A 17,389-nucleotide genomic window follows, 5' to 3' on the forward strand; every position below is an offset into this window, starting at 1 on the left:
TCAGGGCCTCAGCAGGCCTGAGGAGAGCCCAGCTCATCTCCATGCCACGGACGTCGTGGAATTCGCCTCCTGACAGAGCAGAGGAGGGGATGGGGCGCCCGCAGCCTGCGAGGGGCCCTGACACCCCCCCAGGCCCGCAGGGAGAGCCGGGCGGGTCACACCGCGGGGCTGCTGCCACCGGGCCCCGGGGCAGGACGGCGGCTGGTTGCGGACCGAGCCCGAACGTGGCTGCGGGGCTGTCCCCGGTGGCCGGGGGCAGCGGGGCGGGATGGCGGGGCCGTGCCGAGTGCGGGCCCGGCCAGCTCCCGGCGCTGAGCGCTCGCCTCCTCCGTGAGCGCCTAAAATGTTCCTGGCATGCGAGGCCAGGGGAGATGCAGTGAGGAGCGGGGCACTTTTCCAACAGCTCCTCCGCCGAGAGAGCCAGTGGCACGGCGCGGCTCCGCAGCCCGCCGCTCTCCTCGGTTTCCTCGAGCAGCCCGACGGCCATGCAGCGAGGCACGGTAAGGGGCTGCGGGCCGGGGACGGCGCAGGGCGGCCCGGGGGGGGCGCCCCGACCGCCGGGCCGGGGGGTCCGGGGCGCGGCGGGGGGGGGGGGGGGGGGCGCGCCCGGTCCCAGACCCGCTGACGGCGGCGTCGTTGCAGGTGCGGGCGGCGCTGGCGGCGCTGCTGTGCGCGGCGCTGCTCCCGCTCCGCTCGGAGGCCGTCAAGGCGCCCAAGCGGCCGGCGCGGACCCGGACCTGCGGCGAGCGGCCCGAGGAGCTGCTGGAGCAGCTGTACGGGCGGCTGGCGGCCGGCATGCTCAGCGCCTTCCACCACACCCTGCAGCCCGAGCCGACGGGCCGCCAGCACAACGCCAGCTGCCCGGCCGGGGCCCGGCCGGCCGCCGACAAGAGGTTCCGGCTCCCCGTCAACCTGCGCAGCGCTTCGCCGTGGGCCTACAGGTGACTCCGGGGCACCGGGGGGAAGGGGGGGGGGCTCCAGCCGCGTCAAGGGGCGAAGCGGTGCCGGGGTCCCGGCGGGCTGAAGAGAGCCGGGTCCGCTGCGGTGCCCCCCCGCTCCGTACCACACCTGCCCGGGGCTTCCACCGCCCGTCCCCGCGTAGTGCCCTGAGGCTGGTTCGGGCGGCGCCGCTCCTGAGGGATGACTGCTGCACCGAGCAGCAGCCTGACGGCACGGTGTTGAAGTAGGCGTCTGAATAGGCAGATACAAGGTAAATATGTAAAAACAACTTGTGTGAGGAGTATGTCTGATGAGCAGAAGGAGAAACGAAAAATGAATGAGGTGGAGCGAGCTGTGAGACGGCGCTCACACCCCCCCGCCCCCGCCGGGGAGCACAGACCACCCCTCCAAAAGTCACTTCAGCAAATTGTCGTATGTGAGGTTCACTCAGAGGACCCTCAGCAAAGGACCATCACCAAGAAAGCCCCTTCTGACTCTGTAGCATCCCCAAAGGGGCTCAGATGCGTTCCCTGAGATGTAACTCCGGACACTGTGCTGGTTTCTAAAATATATCAGAGTACAGTGTGTGTTACATTCCAACAGAGCCGTATCTTCACGTACCCTGCTACAAACACTCCCAAGGGCTTGCTGTCCAGTTTGCTGTACAGCATGGGCACGGAACGAGTACTGCGATTTTCTACATCCGTGTTTTCAACCTATGCTTTGCACACCACCACCCCCCGCCCCAAAGGTGGAACAGGGGCTGACAGGCTATTTCTAAGGGGGCATAAAAATAACTAAGTAAAGTAAATATGTTGCTAGGCTTGTTAATACACAAAACAAGGGTCTGCACTTCTGTAGGGAACTCTGGAAAAGCTTGGAAACCACTGATCTAGAACACTAAACCCAGAGTGTGATCACATTCTCACTATCAAGTTTTCTGGTAGTTTTGTCTGAATAAGACTGACAGAGCTGGGTTCTCTGTTTTCAGCTTTCTGTAAAGACACTGCGGACAACAGGAACCTAAAACATGCACAAACGTAAAAGGAACTGACTCTCTTGCTACTTTGTGTACATTATCCTTTGTATATACCTTGATGCAGTTACTGTATATTCAGCAAACTTAAATATCTCCTTGTTAGTGATCTCCAATAAACATTTATTTTGTGGCATGGTTTTTGCCTGCTTTTAGTTTAAGAAGTAATCCTACTGAGAGAAAAATGGTTTATTTGCTCAATAAGCCTTTCATAAACAAAGTATTTTTAGAAATAGTATTTTTAGTAATACATTTTCTGTAAGCAGACTGAGGATTTGTTAAGCTACCTAAGCATGCAAAAAGTGAGTATGATGAACCAAACACCTACCATTCGGCTCAGGGTTTTTTTACGTTGGTTTTGCCAAATCCTAGTGCTATCAGAAAATTGTTCTGGTCTGAAAACAGTGCCCTCCATGCTCACATCTTGTTGGGCAGGTATTTATTTTCACTTGGAACTCTGTACAGGCTTCTTAACAGATAACCAGCTGTTACTTGGGGCCTGGCTTACAAAAAGTTTATTAAGAAACTGTAAATCCACTGTACTTTTCATCAAAATGTTTTCAAACAGACCATTAACCATTCACATACAAGTAACTTGATGACATCTCCAAGCTAGAAATCTTAAAAGACAGTGAAAAAAAAAGTATTACACCATTAAAGGCAAAATCTAAAATTCTTTTTAGGGAAAAATTGTTTCTGTAGGGTGCAGAGGCTTGAGTACACTGTCTAGTTAACAGCTCTCATTTACAGTTTTTTTCTCAATTGCATTTTTACTGTATCATTAGTGTACAATGAGACAGCAACAGACATTGCAAGATGTGTAATGAAAGTGTAAAATATAAAATTGCTCATTATGAACAGTAATGTGCATTTACTACTACAACCTGCTATTTCATAGATTTTGAAGCCAGATAAAAGCATTATAAAGGTCTGGTTTATTTGTGGTGTTCACCCAGTTCCCCTGGAAGCAAGCTCCCAAATCCCATTAGAGCTACTGCCTATCTTTAAAAAGGACATGCAACTCTCCATTAAAGATTGTAAGTAACGATACGTTATGTCTTGTCAATGGTCAACCAATTTCACTTATACAGTCCCAAAAACCTCTTCTCCATGGCTGGGGTGTTAATCTGAATAACTGCATACAGCTCTCTTCTGTAATACAGAACTTTCTTAAGAAGCCTACTTACATTTAATTCTTTTAATCTTTCCTCATAAATTGCTCCCCTTCACTCATTTGTTGCTGTCTCCTGAACTGCCTCCTGAATCACCAGAGTTGTTCTAGTAGTGAATGCTCAGAAATTAATTCACTGTAGGCAGCCCCCTCTTGTACACCCTGCTAGGACACCCCTCAAAGCATGAATTCTACTATTTGAAACTTGCATCAAGATGCCTGCCCCATTTCAGCATGTCTCACAGACATCCTGCTCTCCAACTTCTCTTCTGCCCCTGAAGAGTTACAGTGCAATTGATTCCTGCTCTGTGCATAAAGGGTCTTTTTTCTTCTTGACCTGCATTTTAATGTCTGAGATACCTCATGCTGTTTCTCTGTCTTCATTGGTGTTGCAGCAGTTCCCATTGTTACCATCTGCAGATTTCATTAACATACTGTTTATACTCCCTATTCCAGGCCATTAATAATGAAGATACTAAGTCTGGCTCTACTTACCTTCCCCTGCATATCTCCCTAGGCACCTGTTCCCAGCTGTTTAACACTGCTTCTTGTAATTCTTCTGCTTACATGACCGTTCAGTGCAAGTCAACTGAAATTTTTTCATATCAGCATTTGTGAGAAAGAATCAAATATATTACTTAGAGATCTGTGTATAACATTCACCCTACTGCATCGCATATATCCAAGATTGTCATTCTATTTAAGTGTGGAAGAATTAGGTTTGATTGACTCAACGTTCAGATAATCCTTGTGTGGCTTCTTGCCTTGTCTTTGTTCTGTGCTTACTATTTATTTTCTGTTACTTGGTCTTTAATTTGGCTATACAAAAATCAAGACTTAGATCATTTTTGGCTTGCTACAGTCCAGAGATACAGGAGTTGCACATGGATTGCACCACAGATCCATCTGGTCCGCGATCCTGCTGCTGGCAACAACCAACAGTTGGTATTTGAGGCAAAAGTCAGAGAAAGAATATTAGTTCATCTGCCTGATACTGAAATTCCAGGGCACTGATGGCCACAGTAGATCAGTATATAAGTCAGAGCACAAAGTTCAATCACTCAAATCGCTCTTCACCTTGCAGAGCTATAAAGAGACAGCAAAGTGCCCTGAAGTCAGTTGAGTGGAGTGAAATCTTGAGCGTACCAGATTTGCTCAGCACTTCAGGAAGTTGGTCTAAGAATTACCAAGGCTTTTTTAAAAACAGAGCCAGCAGCAGAAGCTCTGCTGTGAAATCATCGTGCCATGAAATCATCAGGCTGACTGTGTGCCAATTTGTGATGTCTATCCAGGAGTTGCTTGTCCTTTTTAGTAGTATTACATGGACAGTCAATGAAATCCAGAAAGCCTGCTTGTACAAGGAGGTACTGGCAAGAGCCATGGTCCTTGGCTATTGCTATGGTTCACAGCTACTTCACAAGAATTAGTGATACAGGTTGTCTTACCACCTATGGATCCCTGCTGACAGCACAGGATGGGTGTTGCTTGTTAAACTGTAGAGAAGCCATAAGCATGCTGACTTTTTACCAATGCAAGCTCAGCTCCAGAGGTGCACGCGCAAGTTGCTCATGGACAAGAGCCATTATAAGAAGGACTAATTTTAAATGCGTGCCTAAACATTTGCAGGGTCTGATCATAAATCTCAGAATAATGGTTGAAAAATCTGATCCCGCTGAAGTCAACGGTGTGTTTACAGGTAGTGTTGATTTGTGATTCCATTCATGGTGCTGCGGAGCATAGGCGCCGTTCGTTAATCAGCTGTATATATCAGCTCTATTTTCATTCTCTGTTTTCTTAAGGTTATAATAGCATTCATAGCTAGTTTGTAGGAATACATTCAGAGTCTTCTGCAAACACACTTCTTCTACACGAATTTAGCAAAAATTCTTTATGTGTATTCAAGAAGTCATTTCCATTTCTGAATTTCCAAATCTCATGGCTTCTATGTCTGTCTCTGGGGCCTAACCCTGCATTTACTAAGAGTTCATTTACAGAGATTTAACTCTTATTGTCAGTGTTGATCTGATCATGAAATCCCACGTTAGCTAGTCACTTTCTCAAACGTTGCCCAGCTTGTTTTTTCTGCTTTTCAAAAACCAGTTTAAGTTTATAAGCATCCTTGGTTTAATGCTCATCTACATAAAATCTTAATAAAAGTAATACAGGCAAGTCTTTTTTTACTGGTAAAAGCCAAGCTTGTCTGCAGTGCTTTTGCAAAAAGTCATACAAGAGGGCTCTCCTTTAAATAGTACTCCAGTGATTTTCAAGGACCTTATCCAAGACATTTTCCAGGATTTAACACTATCATGTGGCACAGTGTGGATATCCCAAAGGTGCAGCTGAGGGAAGGAGTAAAAGGGGACACAGAACTGACGTCTTTTGTATTGCAGTACGTGTTCATACAAGTCTTCAGAAAATCACTGTTAGCACTAGGCTATTTTATGCAAGCACTGTACTTACTACCTGTATATAGAACAAACTAAGCATCATGTGAACAAAAGAACACCTGCTGTAGAGAAATAAATGTCTTGCCAAGAGGGAAAAAAAAGTTGTTAGCTCTTAATCCTGTAAGTATTTCAGAGTCCAAAGTAAAGGGATGATGATTTGCTTATTAGACTTCTGATAACATCCAGCTGTTAGCCTAGTGCTAACAGTGGTTTTCTGAAGAGTCAGCTGTATGTGCCTGCCCCAGCACAGCATCTGACCAACTGGATTTAAAAGGTTGGAAACTATGAATTGATAATATTATTAAAAATACTACATAGGAAAGAAGCAGTACAGGACAAGACAACTGAAGTCTTTGCAAGAGTTTTACTTCTGACAGAAACTTTTCTCTTGAGTTTCCAGGCTAAGTACATAAACGGCAGGAAGTTTGTTTTTCACTGGGAGCTCTCAAAGCACTCGTAGGGTCATAAGGAAAAGCAGCCTAGAACTAGTCACACTTCATTAGCGGTTCCAGTTCAGTACAAACCTGCTTCTTGTTCCAGCAGATCGAAACATAGCAGCCTAGCATACCTCACTGCTCCTGTCATTTGTAAATCAGGAGCGCTGCCTAGGCAGAGTTAGCCTTACATACCAGTAACCTGAGTTCACAGGACAAGGGCAACCCTCATCAAAATGATTGGGCTGCCTAGTTTGCAGCAGTGGCCACAGCAAATGACACTAAGGATGCAGGGGACACTTGGGTGCCAGTGGAAAGTTGCACTTCTCTGGTTCTCCACCACTCTTCCCAGCTGCTTCTGTTGTGTCCACCCCAGTTAGGTGCATCTTTCACTACTTACAGGAAAGAGTCAGTGGGAACTTGGAGTATGTGTTTTATCAAGTTAATCAACCTGATCAAACATGTTTGCCCTGTTCTAGGAGAAGACATAAAAACATGACTTGTAGTGCTTGGAGTAATGGAGATGCATCAAACTACAGCAGCTGAGGCTGTGGTCATGACATGCACAGACTGATGATGTTCAATACGTGAAAACAGAGGAAGCAGGTCACACAACTGCATTTATACAGCTAGGTTACTGGTTTTTGTTAGCAGTTCAGACCCAAATCAGGCTGGGTTGCCTAGAAAGATGAAAATGAGGCTTTAAGTTGCATGGCCTTTATTAACAGGTTTGAGCTGAAGATGCAGAACCTTGGATATGGCTCCAAAGTTTAGTGACATTTGAGTTCAGCGTTGAATTTCAGGAGGCATTACTTAGAGTCTTCAGCCTTAAAGTTCTGGTCTGGATGCAAAACCACATCTATATTTTGGACCCATCTTTGGGTTTGGATCCTCTCTGATTCCTTCCAATCCTCACATGATGGAGTAGAGGAACCTACAGCAAACTTCGCAATACCAGAGATTCTTCTATAGAAAGTAGAAAACCACACCATCCTTCCAAAAAAACCCTCATTTATACCTGACTTTTGCCTCATGGGAATTCACAGGGGAAGCTTGTTGTAGACCACGATTCCAGTGACAGTGTTCTCTTGTTATTAGTGAAAACTTACATTTGCATCCAGAAGCAATGTTCATGCTTTCCAGTAACATCATAAACCAGGTGCTAGAGATAATACAGTAGAGGAAATACCAATGACTTGACATATGGTGTGTTTAACAATCCACCACTGAAATTATTCACACTTGAGTTTGAAATGGGAATGTATCACAGGAGAAAAGCCTGTATTCCACTTTCTTCTCTTCTGCTGGCTACCAGACATTTAATTTCACATTGGTGTGAGATCCTGTAACATGAGGGTATTTCCTGGAGAAAGTAAGCAAGTATAAATGGGACAGAGAAGCTTTGCAAAAAATATCTGTGACATCACAGATGTCTGGCTATGAGAAAACTGGTCAGATTTTTCTGTGAGGAAAACAAATTCCTTAAAAAGACAAAGAACCCAGATTATATGGCCATTACAAAAAAAAAAAAAAGTCTCTTTGATGACAGGATAATCAAGGTTGTGTTTGGCTAAAGCTCTGATTCCGGATTTGTTGTAACCTGATAAACTGCTGATACTTCTGAAAAGGGCAGCTCCCTTTTGCTCCCATCTACAGCTGCTTGTTCACGCTGGCTTGTTTGTGTAGGGCTCTGTGTATATGTGGCAAGACAGCTGAAGGACCAAAATCCAGCTTTTGATGAAATTACTTTTCAGTTGGATGAATTCCCAGATCAATCCTGTGACCAGAAGAACATCGGCATGAACCCAGGGGTGGAGGCGAGAGGGAGAGCCAGGCTGCCTGTTTTGGCACGTGCAGATTTTGTTGACTAGAAGTGACTGTGCAATCACAGCTCGAGGCAGACTTATGCTGCTCCTTCCACAGCTGAAGCCTCTTCTCATCTCAGAGACCACCTGAAAAGATAAAAGGCTAATGCTTTGCTACCCAAGCAAGTGGTACAAACCCTGGGAAATGTAATTACAAATCACTTTAAATCTATTGCAGTTTTCAAAATCGGTTATTTTGAAACTGCTGTGGGAAGGGGGGCATTGTATACTCAGTAGTTTTTATCATCCCATAAATAATTATATTGATGACAGGTATTTAATTTATTCATTTTTCTTATGTAATTGCTTCACTTCATCTACTCAGTTGTGATCCTATCCTGATCCCAAATAGAGGATGGCTTAAAACCCAGTGCAAGAAGTTACTAGTTTGTTGCAGCACTTCACATCACAGTAAACATTACAGACATGAACGTTCTCTCTCATATGAAATCTTTGACTGTTACTCTGTTTTTTAGCCTCAGCTGCTGTAATTTCCTGGCCAAACATGGGAAATGATTGATTTAGTTTGCAAGAAAAAAACGCTCCGCTTCACTGTTAGAAAAACTTACCAAGTAAAGAGGTGGTGAAATACTGCAAGCAGAGCCTCTGGGCAGGCTGGGGAATGCCTCTGGAGGTTTTTAAGAACAGGCTGGACAAACATGGGTAAATACATCTGAGTTTGCCTGATGGAGGCATTTGGACTAGGTGACCGCCCAACGTGTGTCTTCACGCTCTCTGCATGCCAGTAACAGCCTGTAGGATACTTCTGCTGTGCACCATGTGTAGGTCTAACTGTCCACTGTGTGAAAGCAGGAGCAGGGGGAAAGGGCAGAAAAGGGTTTTCTGTTAGCTGACAGGTGGGTAAGTGCTTCTGATAACATACTCAGGGTCAGCATCCTCCCAAAGGGGGGATGGGCTCTGCGGGAGGAGCACTGACAGGCGGCTGGTGGTGCTTCTGGGCTGCATGTTTCTCCAGCCAAACAGAGCCATCATCCCTCTCCAGCTGGATGGTGCAACCATTAGAATCATAGAAACATAGAGTCGTTTAGGTTGGAAAAGACCTTTAAGATCATCAAGTCCAACCATAAACCTAACACTACCAAGTCCACCACTAAGCCATGTCCCTAAGCGCCTCATCCACACATCTTTTAAAAACCTCCAGGGAGGGTGACTCCACCACTTCCCTGGGCAGCCTGTTCCAGTGTCTGACAACCCTTTCAGGGAAGAAGTTTTTCCCAATATCCAGTCTAAACCTCCCCCGATGCAACTTGAGGCCATTTCCTCTTGTCCTATCACTTGTCACTTGGGAGAAGAGACCAACACCCACCTCTCTGCAACCCCCTTTCAGGTAATTGTAGAGAGCGATGAGGTCTCCCCTCAGCCTCCTCTTCTCCAGGCTGAACAACCCCAGTTCCCTCAGACGCTCCTCATCAGACTTGTGCTCCAGACCCCTCACCAGCTTCGTCGCCCTTCTCTGGACACGCTCCAGCACCTCAATGTCCTCCTTGTAGTGAGGGGCCCAAAACTGAACACAGGATTCGAGGTGCAGCCTCACCAGCACCGAGTACAGGGGCACAATCACCTCCCTACTCCTGCTGGCCACACTGTTTCTGATACAGGCCAGGATGCCATTGGCCTTCTTGGCCACCTGGGCACACTGTCGGCTCATGTTCAGACGGCTGTCGACCAACACCCCCAGGTCCTTTTCCACCAGGCAGCTTTCCAGGCACTCATCCCCAAGCCTGTAGTATTGCATGGGGTTGTTGTGGCCAAAGTGCAGGACCCGGCACTTGGCCTTGTTGAACCTCATACAATTGGCCTGGGCCCATCGATCCAGCCTGTCCAGATCCCTCTGCAGAGCCTTCCTACCCTCAAGCAGATCAACACTCCCTCCCATCTTGGTGTCATCTGCAAACTTAACTGAGGGTACACTCGATCCCCTCATCCGGATCATCAATAAATATGTTAAACTGAACTGGCCCCAAAACTGAGCCCTGGGGAACACCACTTGTGACCGGCCGCCAAATGGATTTAACTCCATTCACCACAACTCTTTGGGCCTGGCCATCCAGACAGTCTTTTACCCAGCGAAGAGTGCACCCATCCAAGCCATAAGCAGTCAGTTTCTCCAGGAGAATGCTGTGGGAAATGCTGTCAAAGGCTTTTACTAAAGTCCCTGCTGAAGCAGGGCTACTTTTGTAACAGTGTGAGAGCAGAAGGTGATCGGGAGGAAGCTTACAGGTACAAAGAGGACAGCTGGCATAGGAGCTAAACATATTTTAAAAATCCTCTTTTTCTGGAGGTGCAAACATCTTTTCTAGTATAATGACACACAGTTGTAATAATGTACAAGTTACAGCCATGCCAAGCTATTACTTCCAGTATGTTCAGCATTACTTCCAGTATGCTCAGCAGGAAAAGCGGGTAAAGAACAAAGCAACAAATATATCACCACCAAAATAAGCAGTGTGGGTACACACTCTAGTACTTGTACTCTGCTGTGTACTTAGTCTTTAATTTCAAAAACCAAGCAGGCTTTATCAGCTTTTTCTTCTTTGCTAAAAACAATGACTATAGGTCAGCCAGGATCTGTATGACTTGAGACCATAGTATCACATCTTTGTTTCTGCATCCAACAACATCCAGAGAGGAATGTTGGAACTTGGACTTTGTTGCTCCAAGCTGTACTTAGGTTACAAGCTTTCCAGCTTCTGCTAATCAGGAATTTCCAGAGACAGGGCATTAATTAGCAAAAAGAAAGGGTCAAACAACAAATTGTAAGACAACAAAAAATAGAGGCTATACTCTTGAAGCTTTGGGGGAATGCTTTACTTCAAAATGTAGCAGGAGAGGGCAGAAAAAACATTAACTTTGCAGTTTATCTCAGTATGAGCATGCAAATGTTACTCTACTCTGGTTAGAGGAAGAGACAGTGGAGGTGAATTAAAGGAAGAAATACAGAGTTCTGCTTTCAAGAGGAAGGCACCTTTGTAACCCCAAGTACACTACGGAGCAAAAACTATTGCAGAAATAATAGTATAATTTAATTCTATTTAAATTATAAAATTTTAAAACATCATGTTATAGCTTCAAAAATAATAATCTCAACAAGGATGTGTACCATTTTTTTAAGAACTCAAGGAAAATCAAAAGTTTGCAAATGCCCAAGTGTCCTTTTTAATGCTCTATTTACCTATTTAGTCCAAAACGCAAAGCTTATTCTGCTTAAACCCCTGAATCTCACATTTTAGAAAGCCAGTCACTTCATATTTCAGTGTGCATGGTAGGACCTGATCAGTTCTGTAAGTTGTTCATGTTTTTTCTTTACACTTTACAAATAAGAAGCCAGACAGCAACAGCTACAGCTATTCTGCCTGGCAAAGAAAACAAAACTATTACATAAATGTTTACTGTCAAATCACATTCTAATTCTGTCTTCCAGATGAATATATCTGTTTTTAGAGATACTAATGAATATTTATCATTTGCTTCCCTGTAGAATTTCGTATGATCCCACAAGATATCCTAAATACATTCCTGAAGCATACTGTCTGTGCAAAGGCTGCCTCATGGGGATCTTTGGTGAGGAGAATTTTCACTTCCGCAGCACCCCTGTGTACATGCCAACAGTCATCCTCCGTCGCACGTCATCGTGTGCTGGGGGCCGTTACATCTACACAGAAGATTATGTCACTATCCCAGTGGGCTGCACTTGTGTACCCGAGCAAGAAAAAGAGGCTGAAAGCGTAAATTCCAGCATAGATAAGCAAGAAATGAAGTTGCTGGTAAGCCAGAACAAGCCGTCATCAGAATGAAGAATATGGAGTTGTGTTACAGTATTGGCTTCACATCATCATTTCACCACCTCAGGAAACTGCACCGCGGCAGCAAACACATTGACTTACCCTCTTTTTCTACTCACAGTTATTTCAGTTATAAGGCGGAAAGTTTTGTCCAGTCACTCAGATCATTAGAGATGACAATTCATATTAAGAACTTCTTTAGTTCATGTAAGTATTTGTTGCAAATTCCAAAGTAGTTTTTTTTCTTCTTAGAGCATAACATTTTATACTTGCTTATTCACAGTAAATTTTAGAAGATGATGCAACTGTAAGACATGCTAGCTACTACTTTAGCAGACTACTGGTTGTAGATATTTTTAAGGAATCTCTTATATCCTACTTTTAAATACTCTTATATAAAATCACATAGCTGCCATCAGTTAAAAGAATAATTTCTCAGGCTGGGAGAGCCTTCCTTTATATTGCATATCTCAACTCCAAGCAGTGTTTTTGGCTGTTACATCTTTGTCTATTTATACACTACAGCAAGGAAACCTTTGCTGAGTTTGAGTCATTCATGAAACAATATTCTATGAGTTTGCTATTTTTAAACTTGCCAAATTGCTAAGGGTACAAAAGAAGTGTTGAGAAAAAGCATGCAGGAATATTGTAAAACTTCAGTGGACTTTTCTGATGTGGACTAAGTCTAAATACACGGAAAATACCAATTAGAAAAAACACAGATTAGGTCCCAAGAATTCTGTATTAGATTTCATTCATCATTAACCACTTAACTGTTTCTTGTGACAAAACTGTATTCAGTTGAAAGGCCAAAACCTTTTTCATGTTAGGAGAGGAGATTCCCCATTAAAAAAAAATAAGTACGAAGTATAGGCTTCATCTCAGGTACGCTGCAATGTATAAACAGGCTTGGTCTTAACTTCCAGATGCTATAAAGGACATTGAGGTGACTCCCAGCCAATCCAAACTTGTTAAATACAACTGATTTATACAATTAGTGTTACTCATTTTTCCCTATGCTACAGGTAACAGACAATCACCTGCAAAAGATGCTAGTCTGCAGAAGAGCAGTCTTCCATCTTTGCGGCTTACAGGAACTTGGTGGCAAGCCCTAAACAGAAACGCTAGATACACAAAAACTTGCATTTCCAGAACAAGAGACTGAAGGCTGACTCAGTTTAGTGAATGAGAATCAGGAATAAACAGGCATACCTTGCATGACTGTAGCTCGTCAGAGGGCCACAATCACCAAAGCTGATAAATCTCTGAATGCACAGCAGAGAGTATCTTTTACAGTTGAAAGATCATGACTGCAATATCATTACAAAAAATAATAAACATCATATGCAGCAATGTATTTGCTACATCAAGAATCTCAAAATTGGGCTTAATTCATAGCGGAGAAAGTCCCTACACTACCCAAACACAGGCTCCTTTGGAGTGTCATTGGATGAAGAATGGAAAGACTATGAGCTAAACAGAATTAACAAGTTAAATAGAGAATGAAAATCATATGACAAGTCCTTGTCTTGATGCATAATTATTGACTGTGCTTTTTATGACTCAGTCTAGTATAACAGTGTTTTTATAGTGCAATCTGTATAGCTTCTTACAAAGCCTAAAACAACTTTAAGAACTCCAGAAACCAATAAAAGATTCCCATCACAATGTCAGATTGAAGTTTATAACTGTGTTTCTTGTGCAGATGCTCTTTCACAATTCTGCTTGTTTTTTGATCTGTGTTTCCTCAAATTGTGATGCTTCTATCTCAAGGGGATTCTCAAAGGAGAGTTCAAAGAAGGTCATAAAGTGTTTATACTACTCAGAGAACAGCTAATTGCCTAGCTGCTGCCAGCAATTAAAGGTAGTTACCTGTTCCCTGGAGAATGTAATTACTTGCAGCAATTACAGCCACTTTTCCTTCCTCCTAATGTGGAAGAACTCCACACCCTCTGAGAAGAGAGAAATGGTGAACAAAAAACAAGGGGCTCAAAAGGGTAGCAGACCCACAAAACTGGAGAAACACTGCATTAGATGACACTTCAGCAGTCTAAGATCTTACTGTGGCATTTTTTTTCTACAGAGACACACACTTCAGACAGGGTGAAGTTACACCTTCAGACTCCACAGCATGGAAAGCAAAGTCTGCACAGTAAAAGGCAGTAAAAACCCCAACAACAACAAAAAAATTCCAAACCACACAGCCTTTAACATTTAGTAAATACCCAGAAGGGCTACCAGCTAAAGCTCTGGCTAAACACTGCCCTCCAGCAAAACTCATCCGTCTGCCCACACACTTTTTTTAATGCAAATTTGTCTGCAACAAATTAGTTACTAGAGCACATGGATTTATTTTCATGATGTGGAGAAAAAAAATCTCATTTTTTGTTGTGACTGTCTAGTCCTGCAGGCATAAATTATGGAGTCAGTTTCAGGTTTTCAAGTAACTAGAGCATGTTCTGGGAATTCCTGGGAGTTGCAGGCTAAGATCAGGTAAATGGAACACAATCAGTTTCGCCAATCCAGAAAAACAGATGCCTTAGCTTACATATAGCTTCAGGAATTGGATGACTGAAGGGAAAGTGTTAGAGAGCTGCAAAACCTCAATGGATCAATAGATTACGTATGTTGGCGACCTCCTTCTCGTCATACTGCAACAAGTGCAGAGAGCTTCCTATGGTTACAGACAACCTTATGTTATCTTACTCAGAAGCCCATTTTCCTTTTTTAATCCTCACCCTTTTCTGTGACAGACTTTTTAGCTGAGCCAATTTGCTTCCTGATCCAGCTTTCCAGTTAGGTGTCTCTTAAAAGCTATGTTTATGTTTTAGTGTGAGCAACTGTTTGATAATAATTTGTTAGTGAACAACTGTTTGTTAATACTTAACATCAAGAACTATTAGCTATAAAAACATTTGTTAACCTTCAAAATAACCTTCCATATAGAAACCCTCTCCACATTACTCATGTGGAAAAGGTTGAGTATTAAATGTAGTTTGCATTTGTTTGGCATTTTTTTTTTCAAGAGATCATCACATCATGGATTTATATCAGTTTCACTTCAGCTGTGGTGTGACATTTTCCAGCTTCTAGCCCTCTGGTTACAGCTGCTGCAGCCTTGCCTTTAATTTGCATGGGGGGAGGAGGGTTCGTTGGAGTTGCTTCAAGGCTCACAAACTGTTGACACAAGGCAGACATGAAATGCTTCATTGAACCAACTCCAGGCCCAATAAATGCAAACAATTCAAAGCTGAAACTATCTGGCAGCTGCAGCTGATTTGAGAAAATTTTTGTTGTGCCAGGAAAATCTTTTCCTTCAATGAGGTTGTCCCTGGAATACATTAGGAGCCACAAAACACAGAACAATATCCTTGGTAAAGAGATTATTTTCTTCTCTGTAGTAACACTTAAGATAGATTGGAAAATTCATATTATTCAGGAAAGCTGAGAAAACCCTGAGATGCTAGTTTTGGTTTACTAGCCAGTCATTACATGAAGGTGTTTGTCTGAATAGGCGGAGGTCTACAGCTGCAAGTAAACATGAAATGGCATGGGGGAACATGAACATGAAAGCAGCAAGGGGAAAAGGGAAAAAGGCTGTGATCTGCTTAGAAAGTATAAACACCCATTGATCTTGCTGGGATTAAGTAACAGCCATTAACTACCTGGACTAGGGCACATGAGGGAGATCTAGTCAATCCTACATGTTTTGCTGAGTAGCGGCATGAGCTACCACTTGGTTTTGCTCTATTCCCATCTAAGGAGGCAGCAGAACATGAGTAGACCCAGAGCGGCAGCACAGCTCTGATACCAGCTGACAAGGGGCTTCTGCAACCCAAACTCAGCCGCCCTGCTTCCCACCTCACTGAACGGTACTGGGGCTGGGCCGTGCAGGTTACCAAGGGAGAGTGACAAAACCATCAGAGATACTGCCCACTTGCTTTGGTACAGAGGGGCATGGGTGGAGGGTGAAGGCAATTGTGTAGTACAGGGACGGGCTAACTGTGCAACACTGAGCTGAAAGCAACACCATTTTTAATGGGAAGTGCAGATTAGATCTTAATGGAAGCAGTACCTTAGACTTCATGCAACAGCATTTCTAGAAATGTTTCATTTGTCATCCGGGGTGAGGTGCAGGCAGCACCTTCCACCTACAGCCTGTGCACAAGACCCCAGGTTTCCTCTGCCAAGTGTCACCTTCATACCGACAGCAGGGCATTGAGATGTCCTGCTGCTGCACAGTGCCTGTTAACTGCAGCCAAGACTGCAGCCGTGACTCTGCAGTCATAAATGCCACTGGAAAAGTAGCATGGTGGTAACACTTCACCACAGTCTGTTCCAACAGTAAGTCCATCCATGAGACAGCCACAATAAAGACAGCCAATCACTATTTGACACTGATGGTTTTTTTCACATACCATTACAGAAAAAATGAGAGATTTTGCTGTCACATACTTCTTAAAGTTACTGCGATGGCACAAAGTACAAATTCACTAGGAATTTTTGTGACTCGTAGCCTTCTCAGAAACACAGCTCCTTCCTTGGAAACAAGTTGACAAAAATAGTTTACCTCCAATCATTGATGAAGGCTGTGAATGACGCTAGTCAAGCTCTGCTTGGGCAGCTGCCTGCCCCCACCAGGCTTTTAAGAGGGAAGCTGGTGGACAACGGGCTGCTCTGTTGAGTGCATCTACACAGATTTACATGTACCCTCATTTTCATAATCCTGCATCTTCACAGTGCCTCTTTTCAAAGCCATCTGACCTACATGTGAGAAGTATCAGTTATTTTCTAGGTGAATTGAATTTCTTAGTACAACTGAATGGTGTACTTTTAAAGAAAGGTCTCTGGTGAAGTTAGCAAAGTTTTAATTCTGATATAGGGAACCCAACAACACACATTGACTGAAACGAAGCAAACAACTGAAGAAATTAATAGCAAAGCAGCAACATAGGTGAAGTTATATTTGAACAACACGTTCTAGGTTGGGGGGGGGGAGAATCTCATCCCTTCTGGCAATCATACCTGTCCCACTTGAAGCCTCTATGTAGTTAAAAATAAAGTTTCAGGAGTTACTTCATTGTCTCCATCTGCTTGGTGTGCAAGACATTGAGGTAATAAACATAAAACAGTTTACAATTGTGAAGTACAGATTTGTGCCAATACCTATGCATTTAACATTCTGGTTTGCTTTATCTTGAAACTGGCCACGTAAAAGTAATGGCATAGCCTCCTGGAAAACAGCTAAACCCAGCTGTATGTCACCTGTGGGCAGTCATCCTCAGGGAGGATTATGGCTTTATTGGGCTCAGCAGCAAGGATGGTTTCTGGTTTGAAAGGCAAATCTGTATCAGCCATGGGCTCACAGACAGGCTGTCAGAAGAGCCCGGTCTCCATTCCCCCTGCGAGCTCTTCCTCTGCTGCACTTTCGTTTTAACAATACCTATTACCAGTCTGATAGAAACCAAGGTGCGTGAAAGAGAAAGAAAACTGGTATAATGAAATTCAGGAATGCTATATGGGGGGAGAAAGCAGCAGACATAAAATCTGAGGAGGGAGAAGCCTTAGAAAGTGAACAGATCTCTTGGAAAATGGAGAAGTGGCTTGGATGGGTATTTATGAACCAGTGTTGGGTCCAGCTCAGGAAACACGATTCTCTGAGCACTGAGAGAGGATTGTATTCCATCGACGTTA

At 44.0% G+C, this 17,389-nt stretch overlaps 1 protein-coding gene across 1 annotated transcript; it reads left to right on the forward strand.

Annotated features, from left to right (window-relative positions):
• The first annotated feature begins 485 nt into the window (after positions 1-485).
• IL17D (interleukin 17D) lies at positions 486-13,344 on the forward strand. Its single transcript, XM_059822066.1, has 3 exons — positions 486-500; positions 643-941; positions 11,392-13,344. The coding sequence occupies exons 1-3, from the start codon at positions 486-488 to the stop codon at positions 11,705-11,707; spliced, it is 630 nt and encodes a 209-aa protein (XP_059678049.1). The 3' UTR covers positions 11,708-13,344.
• The last annotated feature ends 4,045 nt before the right edge of the window (positions 13,345-17,389 follow it).

This window comes from Gavia stellata, chromosome 1, assembly GCF_030936135.1.
Source record: "Gavia stellata isolate bGavSte3 chromosome 1, bGavSte3.hap2, whole genome shotgun sequence".
NCBI lineage: Eukaryota > Metazoa > Chordata > Aves > Gaviiformes > Gaviidae > Gavia > Gavia stellata.